This window comes from Schistosoma haematobium, assembly GCF_000699445.3.
Source record: "Schistosoma haematobium chromosome Unknown HiC_scaffold_124, whole genome shotgun sequence".
Taxonomy (NCBI): Eukaryota; Metazoa; Platyhelminthes; class Trematoda; order Strigeidida; family Schistosomatidae; genus Schistosoma; species Schistosoma haematobium.
In genome coordinates, this window is record NW_026137023.1 from 17663 (window position 1) to 44223 (window position 26561).

The 26561-nt window shown below is 34.7% G+C and overlaps 2 protein-coding genes across 2 annotated transcripts; one reads left to right on the top strand and one right to left on the bottom strand.

Annotated features, from left to right (window-relative positions):
* Nucleotides 1–3185: 3185 nt before the first annotated feature.
* On the top strand, nt 3186–9802 carry MS3_00000997 (uncharacterized protein). The gene is made up of 2 exons (XM_051208544.1): nt 3186–3863; nt 3904–9802. The coding sequence occupies exon 2, from the start codon at nt 4851–4853 to the stop codon at nt 5598–5600; it is 750 nt and encodes a 249-aa protein (XP_051064123.1). The 5' UTR covers nt 3186–3863; nt 3904–4850; the 3' UTR covers nt 5601–9802.
* An 8239-nt stretch (nt 9803–18041) lies between these two features.
* Nucleotides 18042–26561, bottom strand: MS3_00002498 (uncharacterized protein). Its single transcript, XM_051210098.1, has 4 exons — nt 24391–26561; nt 22245–22675; nt 21652–22195; nt 18042–21010 (listed from the first exon to the last, which is right to left on the bottom strand). Exons 2-3 carry the CDS (start codon nt 22662–22664, stop codon nt 22130–22132), a joined length of 486 nt encoding a protein of 161 aa, XP_051064124.1. The 5' UTR covers nt 22665–22675; nt 24391–26561; the 3' UTR covers nt 18042–21010; nt 21652–22129.

Genomic DNA, 26561 nt, shown 5'->3' on the forward strand with positions numbered 1-26561 from the left:
TGCAATGTCGAGAAGATTTTCTCTACTGATTATGACACCAGCACCAGCACCTGCACGAGTCAGGGTTGTCTGTCTCTCGTGGTCTGGAAACAGATCGTTTTCGTGAAAAACACTTTCGACGAATTTGTGATCGTTTACGGTCATTGAGAATACGAAGGTAACGTGTCAGTGTATGACAAATTTCCGTAGTTTCAATTCGTGTCGTTTGAGGTTTTTCTTTGACTGCGAAATACTCGGCGTTAGAAGATTTGTTGATCTCTATAATATGGTCGGCAGATGAAGCCAGCTCATCTACAGTTTTCTTCTGAAACGGGACAAGCACTGCATGCATCTGTTGAGGAAGTTTAGACAAGGAAAGTTTTCTAAACAGGCCACCATCAAAAGTCCTTTAACCAATTACCTCTCGCATTCGTAACAACATGTTCATTGCTGAGCCATGTTGCAGATCGATGTTGTTGAGGAGTTGATCTAACACTTGTCGACCGGTTAGATCTCCGCATTTCACAATAGGCCGTCTTAGAGTTTCGTAAGTTTCCGAAATATCACAAGTAAGCATACTAGGTGTGACGAATCTGTTGAATTCCCGTGGTAGTGTCTGCATTGCTGCGAGGAATTGTGCACATGGATCAGTCACGCTGTGCTCGTAGAAGTCAGTCTCTGCGTAGCACAACCAGGCTTCGACGTTGTCCGGTCAGCATGGCATTAGCTGAATTGAGCTCGGTGTCATTATATTGATCTTGAGTACCTTAGTAGTCGGTTCTGTCATAGCGAATGTGATGTGCAGGAATGAATGACGGGAAACTATATTACAATACATAAAAATTAAAATAAAGCAATGATATAGGAAGTTCCAAATCGGAGCAGATTCACAGTTTGCGAGTTGGTGTACAAGATAACGTCGGTTCACCAATGAAGATGCCACAAGTATTTGCATTTTCAAAAACACTTTAACCAGTAACACCCTCTATCATTCAATCGTGCCCACCCAATGAAATCAAATGTCAGAAGCGAGGATGTTCGAAGATATATTTATAAATATATCGGGAATTGACTGATCTAAACTAGCTAGCACTTGCAGGAAGTGTTGAGAACGGCGTTCCCTCTCGTGATCTGGTGCGGATGCGTGACCAAGCGCCTCCAATTAGGTCAGTCCATTTTAACTAATGTGGTCACATTGAAATGTCGAAGACTTACAGAGCTATAGATTTTGGGGATTCATTTACCACTACAAAATGAAAACACAAAAAAATCATTTAAGCACATAACTTCTATTTGTTATTTGAAAAATCGTTAAGAAGCACAATATGAACATGGATGTATCAGATGATATAGTTTGTCCACAAATGCATACAGGAAGTTAGTAAGCTTCTTCAATTCTTCAATTTCAATGTGATCAGTCACATGACCACTAAATCATACCGGTATTCTTCTTTGCAAATCTCCCGTGGACGCTCACCACAGTGCAAGTATTTGCAAAAGAAATTAATACATACAACTCGGTATTGCGCATACACTGCTCTATGTGTTCTAAATCAAATGTCCAATTATAACGACTGAATTAGTCAGGAGCTAACCTAAGTTGTTGTTTGCACAGTACCTAACACAAAGTACGCTTAACTGAATGATATTTGGCAACAAGATAATTCAGTTTTATCAACTAACTGCCATCACAATCACTTTGAAAATCTATTTGTTGAAAACATTCATCTGAAGTGAAGAAGATGACTAATTCTCTTATTTATGTCTGACTTGAAAGTCTGACTTGTCTACAAACTGTCAATGATCGATCGGTAAGCTTGGTATACATTGAGTTCACACAAAATACACTGGATAAACCACAAGCACAAGGTCAACACCGATTGTAAATAACCTCAGCCAGTCTGAGAAAACAAACACACAGTGGACTCATACAACAGACACATCAAATGAATAAGAGGTGAGAAATAGCTGTAGCTGTATCCCTATCGATTAATTTGTCCACATATTAAACAATGATATGACTCATCCAAGGTCAGTATAATCACAGTGGTAAGATTGTGGAATGTGATTGAAGAAGAACTAGAGCGGTAAATGTATAGTATAGAGACGAGTCAATTAGAATCGAGAATATGGTTTTGTCGGATTTTGTTCCAAATAGAAATTTCGCAAATAGCGAGCAATAAAAATGCATTTGTGCACTGCCCAATATATTTAAAATATTTGTGAAGAACTAGTTTTTGTCACTATCATATAAATGATAGTGTAGGACCAATCGAGTGCTCAATTCTGTCTTTGGAAATTCCATGTAACAGGTGAATCGACATTATCCGTTTATCCTCATTGTAAGCACTTATTTTGTGGACCAACTGATTGGATAATGCCTCTTGATTTTTGTGCTAAATTCATTCATTCATTCAGTTACAAATCATTTTTGCATTACTGTTGGTGTCATTGCGTTATTTAAACCCTAAGACTAATATCCTGATCATTAACCTAAATATGTAACCGTAAGTGAGAATAATCTAAATATCTTTAATTATGTGTATGTGTCCTCTCAATGTTTCAGGAATAGTGATATTGTTGTGTTGGTAAAAAGTGAGTTTTTATGTCTTCATTCTTTGATTTGTAAGTAAGGTAACCTGTAGAATATATTAACAGACTTATTAATTATACAACGTCTATCTCCAGTTTACAGTACTATTATTTTGTGCTTTTAACCATATATTTTGATTGTGTAAGAAGGACCTGATAATTAGTTGAGTTTGTTTTAATATTGTCTCTACAATACACTTTCAATACGATCATCTGTCTTGCCAATAATTGCTTTTTATCAGAAGCATCATGTGATATTATTCAGCATTTCTAGAATCAGTATGATTAGAATAGTTTTATTGTAGATACAAACTATTTTGCAATAGACTAGATAAAAGTTGTTAAAATTTTAGCATGGTTAAGTCTTCAACAAATCAAAACATTAGTCCTTGACCCTTTCTAAAATCATGCCACGTAATCTGTTTTTTAAATTCACCATGTGACATATTCCTACAACCAGTTTAGCAATAACTGTAGATGAAAGTTTTCATGCACTGTAATTGAGATTTTTACGCTTGTTTATTTCCAAATAGAAATTTCGCAAATAGCGAGCAATAAAAATGCATTTGTGCACTGCCCAATATATTTAAAATATTTGTGAAGAACTAGTTTTTGTCACTATCATATAAATGATAGTGTAGGACCAATCGAGTGCTCAATTCTGTCTTTGGAAATTCCATGTAACAGGTGAATCGACATTATCCGTTTATCCTCATTGTAAGCACTTATTTTGTGGACCAACTGATTGGATAATGCCTCTTGATTTTTGTGCTAAATTCATTCATTCATTCAGTTACAAATCATTTTTGCATTACTGCTGATGTACTTACTGTACTCTGCCAGTTATAATACCAACTATTTTCCACTACTTGTTCACTACTTGTTAACCACATATCTCCTCAGTGTTATTCTCGAAAGCAGACACTTTTTCAATTTAATCTGCTATCAATTTGACCGATTTAATAATCCCATATATCTAATGATGGATTGGAGAACAAGGCTTAATTCACGTGTGTGTTTGTCACACACTCAATTGGTGTGAGTGTTTTGTAGGATTGATTGGGAGGGTGAACATATAGAAATGATCACACGATTTTCTCGTTGTAGCAGCTCACATCAAATTGTATATTGGTAACTAGAAGAATAAAATAATCAAAACTTGTCAGTCCTATTCGCTCATCATCATTCATCTTCTATGTGATTTATGTATTATCGATCGGTAATTTGTTGTTTGTTTGTTTGTAAGAAATTGATTTTTCATTATTTATTGAATTACTGAATAAGAAGACAAGGTAATGAGAAACATATTTCATGTTATTGAACAATGTGTAGCGTGGCATCGAGTCCCAGTTGACTATTAACACCGCTACCAAGAAAACACATGTCAAACAAATCAGAAGGCGGATTAGAACCAAGTTTATTCAATTGGCGATTCCGAGGTATCGAATGAATATCAAGATCGTGCCAAGAAATGGTACAAGCGAAAGCAAGGGAACGGAGTACGTGCGAACAAAGCCAAAAACCGCGAAACAATGATGGGAGGTATGGAAGCACAAAATGGCTGTAATTAGCACAGTTAAACAAAAACACATTAAAACAAGCACTGGTACAGTTGGTTATAATAATGATTGTTTTCATTAAATCAATCATGTTCTCGTAATAAAAGTAAGTCACTACATATGTTTAATCAAAGCTTAGCACAACTGGAATTATATCGTTAATGTCAAATGAACATTTTAAAAATCTATTCATCACGAAACTGTGTTAAATAGAAATTTTCGAAAAAATAAATAGAAAATTAGTCTGTTTTTGTTGTTGTTGAGATTTTTATCAGGAAAAGAAATTGAACAATCTGAGAAAATTTATAGGAAAATCAACTCATTACATTTGAACATGAATAAAGTAATATGTAACAAATTGTAATGGTGGTATACGTAACACTGAATTTACTTTGTCGGTTCATCAATAATACCGTAATGTAGGCTGTCAGTTTTAAAAAAATACAACAAAGTTATTTCTTTGAACAGGGACAAACATGTAATGACAGTGTGTTCAAGAAATTCATCTCTACACATCAACTACATGAGGTTGAAATACTTATCCAAAAACAACGAAGACAATTTGCAATTGAAACGCAGTGGACGAATGAATAATCACCAGTTACAACTAGTGACTTCGTAACAACAGGAGTAAAATAAGAATTAATCATTGATATTTGACCTAGACAGTTTTAGTTGAAATAGACTTGAAAATGGAAGAATAAAATTGAAAGTAATTTGATGATGACCAGAGAGAAGAGAGAAGTCATACAAACAAATGCTAGGTGTGGAATCTGTTCATTATGTTCACAAAGAACCAACGGACATCCACACTACACACTACACACCACAAACCAACAAGCATTACCTGACTGTCTACTAAATCACCAACAAGCTAACAACAGTCAACCAATAGTAATTCAGTGCATAGGATATACGATTGGTGGTAGAAAATTCTCAACATGTCACCTGTCTGTCTCACACCCTCATTCAAAATATTATTTCTCTTCATTTCACAACCACAAAACAGGTTGCTTGATTATGATCAATACAGCTCGGAAGTCAGCTTGTGCATCAAGACAACCATCAACACCAATACTAACACCGTCGAAAGAGACCACAGTCACACGATACACAACTGAGGAGTCGAGTGAATTAACCGAATTGATATTGAGATATCGAGGTGTTTGGAAAGACAAGAGTCGTCCATCTGCAGTTCTTCAGAAACAATTGTGGATGCAATTCGCACATTACTTACACTCGAAGGGATGGCCGAGAAGAAACTGGACTCATCTGCGTCGAAAGGGTCTGCACATGCTGAAGAAACTCAATAACACGACAATCAATCAGTGGGAAGTGTCGAAAAGCAATCCCAATTCACCTGAAAATCCCTCCAACCACACGTCACTCTCCAGTTCCAATGAAAATCGACACGTGAACGTGAACGGACAAAGTGACTCGGTAAGTTCGCCTTTCCCAATCATGTGCTAATTGTTTTCATCGAATTCAGGTGACCGAGAATCAGTCGAGTGTGCATCAAATCAACTTGCCTACACTCACCCCCTCACCAGTGGTAACCATCACCTCCAAACATCCCACATCAACACTCAGTCCTCCTACAAACCATGTGCAACCGAATCCTCCACACACAACTGGTCCAAAAATCCTGAACGCATTCTCAACAGCTCACATGTCTCAACAACTGGTGATTCCACATGATGCCGGAGTGCTGCAACCAACCACCACCACCATCAACAACAACAACAACACGGTTGGTGAGGTGACGATCAACCCTAACCGAGTCGCGCTACTGACTCCTCTCCAATGTGTCTCGTTCGGAGTCGCGAAAACCCATACTACAGACGTATCTCCTATTCAAGAAGTGAATATCTCGAACTCACCATCCAACCAAACGAGTCGCATTCCTCTGACTGCAACAATTGATTTATCAACGTGGAGTGAGGACGAGGAGAGCTGTTCAGAGTTGAGTGGAACGCGAAATCAGGCGAACACGAATGACGTGAATGATTTTGATGAAAATGCCAAGGATTGTATCACGTAAGTAGGACACCTCTTTTCAACTGACACGTTTCACCTTATGTTATTCCTGTTGTTGTTGTTGTTGTTGTTTTTGTTGTTATACTCTCACCACCAGCACCACATATTCCTGATTAGCTGACTGACTGCTACACACTGCTTGCTGTGTGATCATGAGAATGTGCACTGATTTTTATGACCATGACTGTCACTGTAGCTCTGTGAGAACGAGACTTAGCGGTAGGATTTGATTCACACAAGCAGTGAGTGAACCACACGACGAGGTAGGTGGATAGATAGACTAATAGATAGACAGAAAAACGGACGGACAAATAAGCAGTACTCTGTTCACTTACGTTCAATGGTGTTCTATCTCACTGAAGTGTCTTCGTCCCACGTTGTGCGTCACTCAATATCTTGATTATTGTCGTTAATATGGGGTGTGCCTGTGTATGTGTGCGTGTGCATCCTTACTGAATATGAGGGTATCGAGTGAAAATTCCTATTTAGTTGTGTTTGTCAGTTGTGTATATGGTGTAGTAGATTTGATGATTAGGATATATACGACGACTTCTATGTATATATAAGCATATGTATATCATGTCTCCTACATCGCCCTAGTGATTATAAACAGATGTTCAAACTGTGACTTGTTTTTGTAGATCCGAATGTGAGAGAACCCCATTGTCAGAGATGTTGATTCACAAGCAAATGAAGTGTCTAGATCTGAAGATTGAAATTCTCCAGATGAAGAAGCAATATTGGTCCGAGAAACTGAATTCATCATCGAAAAGCTGAATGTTTGGTGAAAGCCAATCTTCACATGAACTACCATTGTGATTGTCATCAATTCTATTCACATATGAATAGTAAATTCAATTTATACATATGTATGTATAGGTATTGTGACTGACGAAGATTGTTCTCCCTTTTCATCATTATTGTCTATTCGTGGTGTGTGTGCGTGTGTGTGAAGTTGTCTGTCAGTTAGTCATTTTGTTTCGAATCCATTTGAAGTGGACTGTTGTTCAATACTGCTTTGTTTCAAATGTTCACTACTCTATTGACTACTCTGTTGCATACTGTACATAATTAAATTTAAATGTTGGTTTTGTAAAACTCTTATTTTGTCTTTGAATTAATTTATGAACGTCATGGACAATTGGTTGTGTGGATGACGGATGATACTTGACTTTGAATACAAATATGTTAGAACTTTGTCAATTTTATTTCTTATCATGGTGATCAATTGGTTTGATTTGTATTTATTCTAGTGATTTCTGTGTAATTAACTGCTTCATTGATATTTCATTTATGATACATATTCGATATATGTGTAGAGTTGATGTCAACTTGAAATTCTTGATGACCACATGTGACGGAAATAGGAGAGAATAAACGGTCTAATTTGAATGATGATGTCAATGATAATAATAATAATAATGATAATGTTGATCTTTGTTTTCGAATAGGTTCACTCTGTTTCCTGTTAACTTGTTTGTGAAATGACTTATTCACAGAGCATTTGTGTAAACCTTCATTGCCTGTTCTGCACAATTTCAACTATGTCCTAGTTAATGGTGGAGGAATCATGAGGAGTAGGTAGAATAGAATAGAATAATTGACTGATGATTGAGTTTTATTTCGTGTTCAACGTGTATGTGGAAATTTGTACAGTTGACTGTTGTATTTTGTCGAATATGATTTAGAGAACGATTTGTTAGAATTGTTTTTGAATGTGTGATTTGTTCGACGATGTTTTCTCGTTCGTAAGTCAACTAGTTTGATAATATCATTAGGTTATCAGTCAGTTGGATTGAGGTGCACATGTCGAATCTTCATTGCTAGTGATTGATCATTTAGGAATCGTGACGACTTTACATAATGAACGAGTTCTCAGTTATATTGATTTAAGCGTATATTGTCAAGATGTGTTGATCGAACTTATGTGTAGTAAGTTGTATAATGGAGCGGTAAAATTGTGGAAGTGTGGTGTATACTTCGGTGGTTTACATGAATATGTGAATTGTTATATCCTAGTGAAGATTACGTTGCGAGTAACGTCTGAGACTTATTAATGTACTATTATTATTTATATATTCTCATGGTATAAATATTCAGTAACTAGATTATGTATATCTATATTCCCCTTGTTATAAGCTTTATTTTGACCTATATATTATTATTGTACGATTTACGGTTCTTAAGCTATGTTCAATTTATTAACTACTGCCTCCCACATTCACAGCCACTTTTTGGCTTTATTGTGTACAAATGTTATTTCCTATTTTGTGGTGCGTTGCAGTCTGTTTGTTTGATATATAAATACAGTATGTTTGAAATATATGATTGGCATAGTGGAAGATGGTATTGGTGTTCTGGACTCAAGTGGACGAGCTAGGCGGACATAGGACCAATAAGGACGCTAGGCTGCCCATACCCGCCGAACGACATTGGTTTGGCACAGTGCTAAGATTGTATAAGTCGTATTTTGACTGGTGGATAAATCACGTGATAACTAGCCGGCCATAAAGTCACAACATGAATATTTGACTGAAATGCAATCGGGAGTGGAAATTAAGAAATTCAACCGATGAGACATTAAAGAATTGTAAATTGTCGATTTAACATAGTGTTCATCGGTGGTGAGACTATTTATAAATGCGAAATAATGATAAGGAGACAGGTTGATGTTCGGCAGTCGTGGATCCACTGTGATAGATGGTTAACGAATGAATACACAACAAATAGGATGGATATCTAATCAGAATGATTTCTTATGAATTCATCAAGCACATTTCTGTAAGTTTGGATCTACTTGTATATTACCATCACAGATTGTGTGTAAGTACCCTGACAAATTGACTCTTGCAACGCATTATCATGCGTCTTATCTATAGGTGGTAATAAGGTATTATACATATTGTAATTGTTAGCTGGGTTGTCATGAGTTTAGAGACAACAATTGTTTTGATGTGTTCAGGAGTTAGTTGGTAACTGTTGGATATAGTTAACCAATATTCAACAGAAATTCCCCACCATTATTGAATAATCGAATTCAAATCTTGTTTAATTACTCAACTTGGTAATTTTATATATGATCTGTCGAACATCATTTGATTGATCGTCTATTCCGATGCGACACTTGTTTCTCTTAATATTTCTTTGAGTTGTTCAATCATTTGTTTATTCTGTCTGCCACACGGAATTCATCGAAACATTTTGGATAACATTTAGTAAACCGTGTGCTCGAAAAATATGTGATGACTCCAGGCGGAGTTAATGTAAATTGTAATATCTTTCTGATTGAATTGTTTAGTGAGAGGATTCTCGATTCTCATATTGCTTTTGTTAAACTTTTGTGTGGATAGATTTGGTATAGAAAGTGTTTTACGGTTAATTCATTTGTAACTGTTAGAAATTTGTGGACTAGTTGAAAAGCTATTTTCTTTCTTGAGTATGGTTTCAATACGGTATAAACGTGTGATACTCTACAGAAGGAAGAACGTCTTTGCATTTCTATTCAGATGAATATTTTGATCAGTAGAAGTTTGATATTTACTTATTGTGATGATTTTGGAAATTGTGCACGAGCATTTCCCGATCGCTTCGGATTTGTAATGATAATTGGAATGACAAAGGTTATCGATAATAATAATAATAATAATAATAATCGATGGTATCCCGGTGTCAAGTGTCCACATTCCGCATGCTTTGAAAATTACCAGCAGACAAAGAAGTACGGCTGCTCGCCGTTTTGGTGAAGCGATAGCGATAAAAAAACTCAAACCGGATTTATGTATTCAAAAAGAGACAGTAATAAACTTACTATTACCCTGGTAACCCAATTTTTTCGTTTTTGTTTTTTTGTTGGTTATTTGTGTCATTTTATTTATTTATTTATTTTTAAATATTTAGTTTGTGTTATATTCCTCTCCTATTACCGAATTCTTAAACCACCCTTTCATTCACACATTTCCGATCACTTGATCCTCTTAAATTATGTGAACTTTTCAATTTCTATTCAATTATTATGTAACGCATCTTATCAGTTTTTAATTCCATGAATCTTTCACTACCTCTAAAATCATCACACAATTTATCTTATCTGTCTCTGAACACCACTCAACTATTCCACCACCCATCCTTAATGTTCCTTTGATTCTAACAGCAAATAACCTCTGACCAGTTCTTGCATGTACATATATATACAGTTGTTATTGATAATCTAGGTCATTCCAATTCTTTACTTTCTGTCATGTCAATTGTTTCATACTATTTCTTGCCTCAATGTTAAATTCTAATATATATTTGGTTGTAAGCAGCTGACGAGAAACCTCGAAATAAAATGAATTCATGCTATTCTGCATCAATATTTGTTCTGGCTTTATTTATATTATTTAGTACGTAACTTCTCAAGCACTTTGATGAACTACTACAGAAATTCAACATCCGATCTATGTGCGGAATCGTTCTAGTGATGTCTCATCCCGAAACTTCGTCATTCGATTCGCAAGTTATGAACATGATAGTTACACAATGGTCAGTTGTTTTTAATGTTTTGTTTTCAAACATGCTTGCCAACTGTGTTTTTAAATAAAGCAAGAACAAATATTGATGCAGAATAGTATGAATTCATTTTATTTCGAGGTTTCTCGTCAGCTGCTTACAAACCAAACATTGTGATAGAATTTTTACATTGAGATAGAGTGAAAACAAATGACATAGATGAGTGTAAATAACTGGATTACAATAATAACTATATATATATATATATATATATATATATATATATATATATATATATATATATATATATATATATATATATAGCTCCAACTGCATCTACCAATTTACATGTACGTGCCAAACACATACATTGGAAGAACTGAGAGAAGAGTGCATGTCCGCATTTCTGAGCATGTTCCAAAAAACTTGAGGCTGCGTGGGACCATGGCTTTCAACAGTGCAATAGCTCGACATCTACTTGACACCGGGCACACCATCGACATTCCTCATGCTTTCAAAATTATTAATAGACAAAGAAGTACGACCACCCTCCGTTTTGCTGAAGCTATTATGATCAAAAAATTTAAACCTGACTTATGCATTCAAAAAGAGACTTTAATTAACTTATCACTACCCTGGTAACCCTTTATCATTATTATTATTTTTATTTTATTTCTATTTATTTTAAAATATTTATATTCCTCTCCTATTACATAAGTCTTAAACCACATTATCATTCACACATTTCCACCACCTGATCCTCCTAAATTATCTTAACTTTTCAAATTCTATTTAATTATTATTACGTAACCTATCTTATGATTATTCAATTCCATTATTACACCACCCAACCCGAATTAATTCCTTTTGACCTCTGACCTGTTCTAGCATATATATATATATATATATATATATATATATATATATATAGTTATTATTGTAACCCAGTTATTTACACTCATCTATGTCGTCTAATGTCAAATGCATTTAGATATATCTTAGATATTAATAATCGATAAGCGATTATCGCTCATGTATTCGTAAACTTGATTCTAATGTATATTACATATAAAGGTTAAGAAAACAGACAAGATTTTGTCATTTAATGAACACAGATCTAATAATTTTAGATTTAAAATAATGTGATTACCGTTCATGTTTTAGTAACACATTTGTAAACTATCTAATAATAGTACATTTTAGTAAATTTTAATAGGAATATTGCAATATATTGAAAATTCTAATTTGCTCGTTAGGTCAATAAGTTTATGAGAACATTTATTAGTGATTATCATTACGAAGATGAATGTGATTAAAGCTGATAGGAAAATTGAAAATGCAAAAATTTTGTGTCAATGAAATACATAGTATGAGAATTGAATCTTGTCAATTGACATAATAATAATAATGATAATAATAATAATAAGGAAAATGGATAATAATAACATATTAAATGTTCATTGATACAGATGACCTAATTCATATTTATACGTTTAATGTCGATAGATATTTGTTGAGTCAGTCAGACGACGTAGGCTTGTTCATTTACACTTCATGAAACTGATATTTCAAATGCTTGTGAAAAATGGTTACATTCGTTATGTCTAGATATAGTTCAGGTTTCATATTACGGCGGTTAACAATATTCACACATGACTGATTAAACACACTAGTTCTTATTACGACCAAAAAATTAATTTTAAAATACAGAACTACAAATAATTTACAAGTGAAAATAATGAACCGTTTCAATGGACTTTTAAAATTAACCGCATTGAAATCTGACGTTTTCTAATTCTCGTTAAGAATGACCAATTACAAAATAAACGTTCACTAAATATTAAGTGCCTTTTTCGGAAAATTTATAACTACTTTCATGTACTGTCAAAGTCGGTTCATTAAATGATGGTCTACGGTTGCTTCACCTGAATTATACATATTTCAACCAGTAATTTACCATGATGAATTATTGATATGTTGATTTGTTTCTCCGATTAACAGACCATGTGTTACTAAAAAAACTTATGCACACACTTCGGTAATAATTTGTTTATTAATTGGGTATTCAGCATTAGACAACCGACCGAATTCAGTAATCACTATTATCAAATATTCAAATCGATTTTCAGTTCCCTTTTTCACTCAACTTTCTTTTACGTGATACATATAAGTACTCGTGACATTAAATCACTTGATCGGAAATCAAAAATTTATCCCAATACACATTCACTAACAGTAGGATTGCACTTAAGTTGGTGTTTTTTTCTTAAAATGTCTAAATTTCTTACAAGACTAAGATTACACAAAAAGATTTATTCACTATCGTTAAATTTCAAATGTAAAAATCAAAATTCTGACATCCAATCACAGCTCCAGATGCCATTTCAATTTCAACTAATCAGATTGCAAAGATGAACAGTTTACGACCAATTACAAAATGATTAAAGGTGACAAAATGTTTATTCATTATCACTTGAGCACACACTTGCAAAACGAGTACACCAATCACCGATCGCTAAATTTTTCTTTCACACCATACAATTTTTTAGAAATGGGTGGTAGGGAATCTTAATTGCCGTGGGCTTAATGTCAACCGAACAATGCAACCAAAGGTCACTGAACATGCGCCTATATAGCTTCAAAATCAATGTGTTTCAAATGATCCAATCAACTTGGGAGATAGAAAACCATGTTCATCGATAGCGAAGCATGTAATTGAAACGAGGCACAAAATTGATATTATTACAGCTTTTAAAACTATGTATAGAAATTGTCAAGGACGAATTCTCAAATTTATTAAAGCCTTGTCTATTCGTAAATTTAAACCCCTTTACGTATAAAAAACAATTTGTCGTAACCTTGGATTTACCTTGGTAATCCTTAAGTCATTCTATGGCCTGGGTTAACGCTACAATTTCTCATTCATTCTATACGATGTAAAATTGTTTCTTTCCCCTTTGTTCCTTTTTATTTGAACTTTCATCTAATGGACCTTTATTAATTTCATATAAAAATGCCCTGACAAGTATATGTTTGACCAGATTATCCGAAATGTATGGCGCAAATACATCACATTTTCCAGATCAACTCCGTCTTCTCATTATTCTATCGAAAGATGATTAGTCGCAACCAAGACATTCAAGCAGACTAGAGCACAAAAACATTCAGAAAGTCTGAGAGTCGAAAAGAAGAGTTGTTGCGTGTGAGTCAGATGAATACCCCTTTGGTAAAGATAATTTCATTAGTCTGGATTCAGTGCCTACATCTGTTGTATTTACATTCGTTCGACATCCTGGTAATATCGATTAGTTATCCATAGTTGTGTGAGGGGTATTGTTTGACCTAATAAATTACTTCTGATTTTTCTAGTTGACCATTATTTTTCAAACATTTTTGGCTTACCAAGTAAGTGTGTAATTCAATTGCTCAAAACCTTTTGCACTCATAAGGTATCTCATACTTTGGAATCCATCGATTAAACTGTAAACCAAAACAAACGGAAAAGAATTTCAGACTAGGGAACACTACGAACGTTGTTTCATTTGTAGTTGAACCAAACTGCACGGATAAACTAATATATCTCCGTGTAGAACATATCAGATTCAAGCATGGTCGATGGAGTAGTGAAAATTAATTTGAGTCACCTGATTATTAGAAATTCACTCATTAAATTAATGACTTATATATGAACAGTAGGTTCGCGAATTCGTTGACACACTAATGAATAAACAGTACACATTGAAATTTATTTCCCACAACGTTTATTATTATTTCAAACAATCAGTGATAATCTCACTTTGATCAAAAAGTGTATGTACTGTTAGTTATTCTCCTTTACTGAAATGAATTGCATCAATTATCGTAGTATTTATGTTTGACCCACTCGTCTGACCTTATTCTATAGTGATTTTGTTCAGTTCAATGTCCATTTTGTTATTTCAAGTCAGTTCAAGTTGTTTGTTTACTCATTTTCAGTACGGGAAGTGATTCATTACAATTTTGGGTGTTTTTTCCTTGAGAAGAAAATCTATGGAATTAAATACTGCAACTCCATATTGTCCGCTTCACTTTGATCAATTAGGAATTTCAGGGTACTTAACACGGTCATCATTTCTTACCATTCCACTTTACTTATTTACAATATTATTGGTCAAGAAGTAAACCATGCCTCTATTGTTGTAACCAGTGATTCTAGAAAATAAATGAATAAATCTATGTGTGTGTGCAAACCGATTGAATATCATTATTTGGTTTTCATCTGACAATCTTCAATAGATCTCCTCACCTCATCTCATTGATTTTGTCAAACTACACATACATTCTCAACAAAACTCCTAGATTAAGCAATACACGAACTGTCATATGGATCATCGATTGACTGATTGGGTTAAAAATTATTACACTAATGTGGAAGATGGAGTGGAAATGTGTAGACGAAACACAGGAAATCAGTTGAAAGTTTAATGATACATAGAAACGCATGATTGATGAGGGGCGGATTGAAGAACTGATTATAATATCAATATCACCATAAATTTGAGGAACCACGCCAAAAAATGATTGACCAGTCAGCATGAAACTTGGTGATGAATCACTAAACACTGTAACAATGGAGTTTGTGATGTGATCAAGAATTACTAGAACCAAGTAACAGTTGGCTTCGCTCTGAATGACAACTGAAATAATTCAGAACACAAAGAAGAAATTCACATTAAATTGTCATGTTCAACGTACAGTTATTCGCGTCATTATACAAATAAACATATATTCAAACGCATTCGAACCCATAATACTACTTCTGAAAAGACATCATATCGATAAAAATCTGCACTCAATCACTCACTCACTCGCTCGCACAGAGTTATTATCATTTCAATGTCCTTCTATTGATCAACGCATTACAGTTGACCGTCCCGAGGATTACTTTCATTATCGATTGGAATCTATTGAACACTTAGTGAATATCGACTGGGTGTGAGCTCCAGGTGAGTGTTTGTCAAACATCAATGGACTGTGTTGGTTCCTCCTACCGTTCAGCATACCTTGCACACTACACCCAACTCAAATCTTCTAAAATTACAACTAGAATCGAAAGGGAATAATCTATATCCCACTCAACAAGAACAATGAAATATACGCTAGTAGAAACACTCTAGTTTACATGGAATTTCCATCAAAATCCTCTAGCGAGTTCTCGAGATATCTACGAGCGCTGATCGATTGAAAATTAGAGTCAGCGTAGACCGATATAACCCTTGTTAGAGCATACAACGGAAATCACTCCATGCTGCCAACAGGTCAGTTTATTTTCTCAACCCAGAACAGTTTACACAATTGGATACAATTCATCATTAAACAAAACACAGTTGGTTCCCTTTATGAATTTAAATAAAGCAAGAACAAATATTGATGCAGAATAGTATGAATTCATTTTATTTCGAGGTTTCTCGTCAGCTGCTTACAAACCAAACATTGTGATAGAATTTTTACATTGAGATAGAGTGAAAACAAATGACATAGATGAGTGTAAATAACTGGATTACAATAATAACTATATATATATATATATATATATATATATATATATATATATATATGCTAGAACAGGTCAGAGGTCAAAAGGAATTAATTCGGGTTGGGTGGTGTAATAATGGAATTGAATAATCATAAGATAGGTTACGTAATAATAATTAAATAGAATTTGAAAAGTTAAGATAATTTAGGAGGATCAGGTGGTGGAAATGTGTGAATGATAATGTGGTTTAAGACTTATGTAATAGGAGAGGAATATAAATATTTTAAAATAAATAGAAATAAAATAAAAATAATAATAATGATAAAGGGTTACCAGGGTAGTGATAAGTTAATTAAAGTCTCTTTTTGAATGCATAAGTCAGGTTTAAATTTTTTGATCATAATAGCTTCAGCAAAACGGAGGGTGGTCGTACTTCTTTGTCTATTAATAATTTTGAAAGCATGAGGAATGTCGATGGTGTGCCCGGTGTCAAGTAGATGTCGAGCTATTGCACTGTTGAAAGCCATGGTCCCACGCAGCCTCAAGTTTTTGGAACATGCTCAGAAATGCGGACATGCACTCTTCTCTCAGTTCTTCCAATGTATGTGTTTGGCACGTACATGTAAATTGGTAGATGCAGTTGGAGCTATATATATATATATATATATATATATATATATATATATATATATATATATATATATATATATATAGTTATTATTGTAATCCAGTTATTTACACTCATCTATGTCATTTGTTTTCACTCTATCTCAATGTAAAAATTCTATCACAATGTTTGGTTTGTAAGCAGCTGACGAGAAACCTCGAAATAAAATGAATTCATACTATTCTGCATCAATATTTGTTCTTGCTTTATTTAAAAACACAGTTGGCAAGCATGTTTGAAAACAAAACATTAAAAACAACTGACCATTGTGTAACTATCATGTTCATAACTTGCGAATCGAATGACGAAGTTTCGGGATGAGACATCACTAGAACGATTCCGCACATAGATCGGATGTTGAATTTCTGTAGTAGTTCATCAAAGTGCTTGAGAAGTTACGTACTAAATAATATAAATAAAGCCAGAACAAATATTGATGCAGAATAGCATGAATTCATTTTATTTCGAGGTTTCTCGTCAGCTGCTTACAACCAAATATATATTAGAATTTAACATTGAGGCAAGAAATAGTATGAAACAATTGACATGACAGAAAGTAAAGAATTGGAATGACCTAGATTATCAATAACAACTGTATATATATGTACATGCAAGAACTGGTCAGAGGTTATTTGCTGTTAGAATCAAAGGAACATTAAGGATGGGTGGTGGAATAGTTGAGTGGTGTTCAGAGACAGATAAGATAAATTGTGTGATGATTTTAGAGGTAGTGAAAGATTCATGGAATTAAAAACTGATAAGATGCGTTACATAATAATTGAATAGAAATTGAAAAGTTCACATAATTTAAGAGGATCAAGTGATCGGAAATGTGTGAATGAAAGGGTGGTTTAAGAATTCGGTAATAGGAGAGGAATATAACACAAACTAAATATTTAAAAATAAATAAATAAATAAAATGACACAAATAACCAACAAAAAAACAAAAACGAAAAATTGGGTTATCAGGGTAATAGTAAGTTTATTACTGTCTCTTTTTGAATACATAAATCCGGTTTGAGTTTTTTATCGCTATCGCTTCACCAAAACGGCGAGCAGCCGTACTTCTTTGTCTGCTGGTAATTTTCAAAGCATGCGGAATGTGGACACTTGACACCGGGATACCATCGATTATTATTATTATTATTATTATTATTATTATTATTATTATTATTATCGATAACCTTTGTCATTCAATTATCATTACAAATCCGAAGCGATCGGGAAATGCTCGTGCACAATTTCCAAAATCATCACAATAAGTAAATATCAAACTTCTACTGATCAAAATATTCATCTGAATAGAAATGCAAAGACGTTCTTCCTTCTGTAGAGTATCACACGTTTATACCGTATTGAAACCATACTCAAGAAAGAAAATAGCTTTTCAACTAGTCCACAAATTTCTAACAGTTACAAATGAATTAACCGTAAAACACTTTCTATACCAAATCTATCCACACAAAAGTTTAACAAAAGCAATATGAGAATCGAGAATCCTCTCACTAAACAATTCAATCAGAAAGATATTACAATTTACATTAACTCCGCCTGGAGTCATCACATATTTTTCGAGCACACGGTTTACTAAATGTTATCCAAAATGTTTCGATGAATTCCGTGTGGCAGACAGAATAAACAAATGATTGAACAACTCAAAGAAATATTAAGAGAAACAAGTGTCGCATCGGAATAGACGATCAATCAAATGATGTTCGACAGATCATATATAAAATTACCAAGTTGAGTAATTAAACAAGATTTGAATTCGATTATTCAATAATGGTGGGGAATTTCTGTTGAATATTGGTTAACTATATCCAACAGTTACCAACTAACTCCTGAACACATCAAAACAATTGTTGTCTCTAAACTCATGACAACCCAGCTAACAATTACAATATGTATAATACCTTATTACCACCTATAGATAAGACGCATGATAATGCGTTGCAAGAGTCAATTTGTCAGGGTACTTACACACAATCTGTGATGGTAATATACAAGTAGATCCAAACTTACAGAAATGTGCTTGATGAATTCATAAGAAATCATTCTGATTAGATATCCATCCTATTTGTTGTGTATTCATTCGTTAACCATCTATCACAGTGGATCCACGACTGCCGAACATCAACCTGTCTCCTTATCATTATTTCGCATTTATAAATAGTCTCACCACCGATGAACACTATGTTAAATCGACAATTTACAATTCTTTAATGTCTCATCGGTTGAATTTCTTAATTTCCACTCCCGATTGCATTTCAGTCAAATATTCATGTTGTGACTTTATGGCCGGCTAGTTATCACGTGATTTATCCACCAGTCAAAATACGACTTATACAATCTTAGCACTGTGCCAAACCAATGTCGTTCGGCGGGTATGGGCAGCCTAGCGTCCTTATTGGTCCTATGTCCGCCTAGCTCGTCCACTTGAGTCCAGAACACCAATACCATCTTCCACTATGCCAATCATATATTTCAAACATACTGTATTTATATATCAAACAAACAGACTGCAACGCACCACAAAATAGGAAATAACATTTGTACACAATAAAGCCAAAAAGTGGCTGTGAATGTGGGAGGCAGTAGTTAATAAATTGAACATAGCCTAAGAACCGTAAATCGTACAATAATAATATATAGGTCAAAATAAAGCTTATAACAAGGGGAATATAGATATACATAATCTAGTTACTGAATATTTATACCATGAGAATATATAAATAATAATAGTACATTAATAAGTCTCAGACGTTACTCGCAACGTAATCTTCACTAGGATATAACAATTCACATATTCATGTAAACCACCGAAGTATACACCACACTTCCACAATTTTACCGCTCCATTATACAACTTACTACACATAAGTTCGATCAACACATCTTGACAATATACGCTTAAATCAATATAACTGAGAACTCGTTCATTATGTAAAGTCGTCACGATTCCTAAATGATCAATCACTAGCAATGAAGATTCGACATGTGCACCTCAATCCAACTGACTGATAACCTAATGATATTATCAAACTAGTTGACTTACGAACGAGAAAACATCGTCGAACAAATCACACATTCAAAAACAATTCTAACAAATCGTTCTCTAAATCATATTCGACAAAATACAACAGTCAACTGTACAAATTTCCACATACACGTTGAACACGAAATAAAACTCAATCATCAGTCAATTATTCTATTCTATTCTACCTACTCCTCATGATTCCTCCACCATTAACTAGGACATAGTTGAAATTGTGCAGAACAGGCAATGAAGGTTTACACAAATGCTCTGTGAATAAGTCATTTCACAAACAAGTTAACAGGAAACAGAGTGAACCTATTCGAAAACAAAGATCAACATTATCATTATTATTATTATTATCATTGACATCATCATTCAAATTAGACCGTTTATTCTCTCCTATTTCCGTCACATGTGGTCATCAAGAATTTCAAGTTGACATCAACTCTACACATATATCGAATATGTATCATAAATGAAATATCAATGAAGCAGTTAATTACACAGAAATCACTAGAATAAATACAAATCAAACCAATTGATCACCATGATAAGAAATAAAATTGACAAAGTTCTAACATATTTGTATTCAAAGTCAAGTATCATCCGTCATCCACACAACCAATTGTCCACGACGTTCATAAATTAATTCAAAGACAAAATAAGAGTTTTACAAAACCAACATTTAAATTTAATTATGTACAGTATGCAACAGAGTAGTCAATAGAGTAGTGAACATTTGAAACAAAGCAGTATTGAACAACAGTCCACTTCAAATGGATTCGAAACAAAATGACTAACTGACAGACAACTTCACACACACGCACACACACCACGAATAGACAATAATGATGAAAAGGAAAACAATCTTCGTCAGTCACAATACCTATACATAAATATGTATAAATTGAATTTACAATTGAATTTACTATTCATATGTGAATAGAATTGATGACAATCACAATGGTAGTTCATGTGAAGATTGGCTTTCACCAAACATTCAGCTTTTCGATGATGAATTCAGTTTCTCGGACCAATATTGCTTCTTCATCTGGAGAATTTCAATCTTCAGATCTAGACACTTCATTTGCTTGTGAATCAACATCTCTGACAATGGGGTTCTCTCACATTCGGATCTACAAAAACAAGTCACAGTTTGAACATCTGTTTATAATCACTAGGGCGATGTAGGAGACATGATATACATATGCTTATATATACATAGAAGTCGTCGCATATATCCTAATCATCAAATCTACTACACCATATACACAACTGACAAACACAACTAAATAGGAATTTTCACTCGATACCCTCATATTCAGTAAGGATGCACACGCACACATACACAGGCACACCCCATATTAACGACAATAATCAAGATATTGAGTGACGCACAACGTGGGACGAAGACACTTCAGTGAGATAGAACACCATTGAACGTAAGTGAACAGAGTACTGCTTATTTGTCCGTCCGTTTTTCTGTCTATCTATTAGTCTATCTATCCACCTACCTCGTCGTGTGGTTCACTCACTGCTTGTGTGAATCAAATCCTACCGCTAAGTCTCGTTCTCACAGAGCTACAGTGACAGTCATGGTCATAAAAATCAGTGCACATTCTCATGATCACACAGCAAGCAGTGTGTAGCAGTCAGTCAGCTAATCAGGAATATGTGGTGCTGGTGGTGAGAGTATAACAACAAAAACAACAACAACAACAACAACAGGAATAACATAAGGTGAAACGTGTCAGTTGAAAAGAGGTGTCCTACTTACGTGATACAATCCTTGGCATTTTCATCAAAATCATTCACGTCATTCGTGTTCGCCTGATTTCGCGTTCCACTCAACTCTGAACAGCTCTCCTCGTCCTCACTCCACGTTGATAAATCAATTGTTGCAGTCAGAGGAATGCGACTCGTTTGGTTGGATGGTGAGTTCGAGATATTCACTTCTTGAATAGGAGATACGTCTGTAGTATGGGTTTTCGCGACTCCGAACGAGACACATTGGAGAGGAGTCAGTAGCGCGACTCGGTTAGGGTTGATCGTCACCTCACCAACCGTGTTGTTGTTGTTGATGGTGGTGGTGGTTGGTTGCAGCACTCCGGCATCATGTGGAATCACCAGTTGTTGAGACATGTGAGCTGTTGAGAATGCGTTCAGGATTTTTGGACCAGTTGTGTGTGGAGGATTCGGTTGCACATGGTTTGTAGGAGGACTGAGTGTTGATGTGGGATGTTTGGAGGTGATGGTTACCACTGGTGAGGGGTGAGTGTAGGCAAGTTGATTTGATGCACACTCGACTGATTCTCGGTCACCTGAATTCGATGAAAACAATTAGCACATGATTGGGAAAGGCGAACTTACCGAGTCACTTTGTCCGTTCACGTTCACGTGTCGATTTTCATTGGAACTGGAGAGTGACGTGTGGTTGGAGGGATTTTCAGGTGAATTGGGATTGCTTTTCGACACTTCCCACTGATTGATTGTCGTGTTATTGAGTTTCTTCAGCATGTGCAGACCCTTTCGACGCAGATGAGTCCAGTTTCTTCTCGGCCATCCCTTCGAGTGTAAGTAATGTGCGAATTGCATCCACAATTGTTTCTGAAGAACTGCAGATGGACGACTCTTGTCTTTCCAAACATCTCGATATCTCAATACCAATTCGGTTAATTCACTCGACTCCTCAGTTGTGTATCGTGTGACTGTGGTCTCTTTCGACGGTGTTAGTATTGGTGTTGATGGTTGTCTTGATGCACAAGCTGACTTCCGAGCTGTATTGATCATAATCAAGCAACCTGTTTTGTGGTTGTGAAATGAAGAGAAATAATATTTTGAATGAGGGTGTGAGACAGACAGGTGACATGTTGAGAATTTTCTACCACCAATCGTATATCCTATGCACTGAATTACTATTGGTTGACTGTTGTTAGCTTGTTGGTGATTTAGTAGACAGTCAGGTAATGCTTGTTGGTTTGTGGTGTGTAGTGTGTAGTGTGGAATGTCAGTTGTGTTTGCTTAGTTGTGTCTGCTTGCTTGTGTCTGCTTGCTTGTGTCTGCTTGCTTGTGTCTGGTATCTATATTGTATTTGGTCACTGGTCTGCATGCTTGATTTAACGTGTCTCATGTCTGATTGGTTAGTCAAACATTCGTGATTTCGATCTCGTCAAAATACTCACGCATTCTGATGCGCTTATTCCTCGAACAACATTTCGATGATGAAACATTAAATTTGAAGACAGATTTAATTTACACCTTAGTTTTCTGTCAACTACTAATCATTTGCCCGTTTCAATTCGATAGTTGTTGGAAAATCTTATCAGCAATTTGTCTGTATGTTGATTCCACTAATTATTATAATGTAGCAGAAACTCCAAGCTCAATTATCCATATAAACTACTGATGAGAAGACTTTGCATTGTCGCAGAAGTGTAGCCACTCACATGGACAGTATGTGAATCTGGAGTGTTGGTGGTGATGTTGTTGTTGTTGGTGGTGGTGGTGGTGGTGCGCAATGTTGTGCACTCAACCTCCTAACCACTATATTGACACGAGATGAAATTTGTTATTTGAAATAGTGCACATTGATATTCTATGAAACACATGAACAAACAAGTTCCATTTGTGTGCAGCACATGAAATAAAAGTGCAAACAGAAATATGACAAACTGCATACAGAAATACATATAAATTCGAAACGATCAATCAAAATATTAGAAAGACCGATTAACAATCCCGTCTATCTATCTAATGATGGGTTGTAGGACAAGGTTAAATTCGCGTGTGTTTGTCACACACTCTACTGGCATGAGTGTTGTGAATGATAGATTTGGAGGATGGTGGACACATGCGAATCACATTATTTTGTCTATGCAGTAATACACACTGAACATAATGTTGTTGATGATGTGGTAGCCTAAAATAATCAATACATGAATTTCGAGTAAACAACATATCATGCAATTTGATGTTTAGCTGAATAATGAATATGATGTGTGGACGAGATGTTGTACGAAGAATAGAAGCATCACATATATTGACAATATTAATACTGTGAATGTTTGATTGAACATTTAAACATGAGACACATGGAAGTGACAGTTGAAGCATGTGACTAAGATGAGATTACTGAACATGATAGTGAGACTTCCACTCTGTTTTGTCCAGGTCGGATGTGTGCGAATTCTCAACTGAAATCAAGTGAGCTATGTTTGTAGGATTTAATTTGTCCTACAAATATACTACTAGAACTGTAAACGCGATACTGGCGAGCACAGAGTCTATGTGAGAGCTATGGTCAGAACAAGGACAACTTTGATTTAAACTTTATCCCTTTCTGAACGTAAGAATAATTCGATTAGTACAATAATTAAGGGAATTACAGTCATGAGGTTGTGGTGGACGAAAAAGTATTATAACCAAAAATTAGCAATAAAGTTATTACGTCCAAAAGTTAATGTAACAATAACAATTTATAAATTAGTAACACAAAATAAAAGTTCAGGGACGTTACTTAAATCAGCTAGTTGTCGCGTATTCCGTTGAGTTTTGGTACCAAAATCCACAATTATAAATGAGTAATAACTCCGATGAGGTAAATGTGAACAACCACAAGTGTGTCACCTTATTTTAGTATCACAACGGAAAGCGTGTTCATGGTCATTTACTAAAACAACAGGTACAATCAGTGAAAGATTGACAAAATAAATACAAATAATATTAAAAACTATTTACAAAATAAGCTTGTCAGGCCTATCTCCACAAGGTGAAACGCACAAACATACCACCCAGTAATGCGTGTCTTATCGAAATGAATAAAAATGATGAGTCACACTAACACTATAGGATAATAAAGGCGTTCAATTGGTAGGTCACATGTAAGAGGGATAGTTGACAGACACATCAGACCAGATTAACGTAGTAGGAGTTTAAACAAACATTGGATTGGTTCTTTATGAACATAATGAACAGATTCCACACCTAGCATTTGTTTGTATGACTTCTCTCTTCTCTCTGGTCATCATCAAATTACTTTCAATTTTATTCTTCCATTTTCAAGTCTATTTCAACTAAAACTGTCTAGGTCAAATATCAATGATTAATTCTTATTTTACTCCTGTTGTTACGAAGTCACTAGTTGTAACTGGTGATTATTCATTCGTCCACTGCGTTTCAATTGCAAATTGTCTTCGTTGTTTTTGGATAAGTATTTCAACCTCATGTAGTTGATGTGTAGAGATGAATTTCTTGAACACACTGTCATTACATGTTTGTCCCTGTTCAAAGAAATAACTTTGTTGTATTTTTTTTAAAACTGACAGCCTACATTACGGTATTATTGATGAACCGACAAAGTAAATTCAGTGTTACGTATACCACCATTACAATTTGTTACATATTACTTTATTCATGTTCAAATGTAATGAGTTGATTTTCCTATAAATTTTCTCAGATTGTTCAATTTCTTTTCCTGATAAAAATCTCAACAACAACAAAAACAGACTAATTTTCTATTTATTTTTCGAAAATTTCTATTTAACACAGTTTCGTGATGAATAGATTTTTAAAATGTTCATTTGACATTAACGATATAATTCCAGTTGTGCTAAGCTTTGATTAAACATATGTAGTGACTTACTTTTATTACGAGAACATGATTGATTTAATGAAAACAATCATTATTATAACCAACTGTACCAGTGCTTGTTTTAATGTGTTTTTGTTTAACTGTGCTAATTACAGCCATTTTGTGCTTCCATACCTCCCATCATTGTTTCGCGGTTTTTGGCTTTGTTCGCACGTACTCCGTTCCCTTGCTTTCGCTTGTACCATTTCTTGGCACGATCTTGATATTCATTCGATACCTCGGAATCGCCAATTGAATAAACTTGGTTCTAATCCGCCTTCTGATTTGTTTGACATGTGTTTTCTTGGTAGCGGTGTTAATAGTCAACTGGGACTCGATGCCACGCTACACATTGTTCAATAACATGAAATATGTTTCTCATTACCTTGTCTTCTTATTCAGTAATTCAATAAATAATGAAAAATCAATTTCTTACAAACAAACAAACAACAAATTACCGATCGATAATACATAAATCACATAGAAGATGAATGATGATGAGCGAATAGGACTGACAAGTTTTGATTATTTTATTCTTCTAGTTACCAATATACAATTTGATGTGAGCTGCTACAACGAGAAAATCGTGTGATCATTTCTATATGTTCACCCTCCCAATCAATCCTACAAAACACTCACACCAATTGAGTGTGTGACAAACACACACGTGAATTAAGCCTTGTTCTCCAATCCATCATTAGATATATGGGATTATTAAATCGGTCAAATTGATAGCAGATTAAATTGAAAAAGTGTCTGCTTTCGAGAATAACACTGAGGAGATATGTGGTTAACAAGTAGTGAACAAGTAGTGGAAAATAGTTGGTATTATAACTGGCAGAGTACAGTAAGTACATCAGCAGTAATGCAAAAATGATTTGTAACTGAATGAATGAATGAATTTAGCACAAAAATCAAGAGGCATTATCCAATCAGTTGGTCCACAAAATAAGTGCTTACAATGAGGATAAACGGATAATGTCGATTCACCTGTTACATGGAATTTCCAAAGACAGAATTGAGCACTCGATTGGTCCTACACTATCATTTATATGATA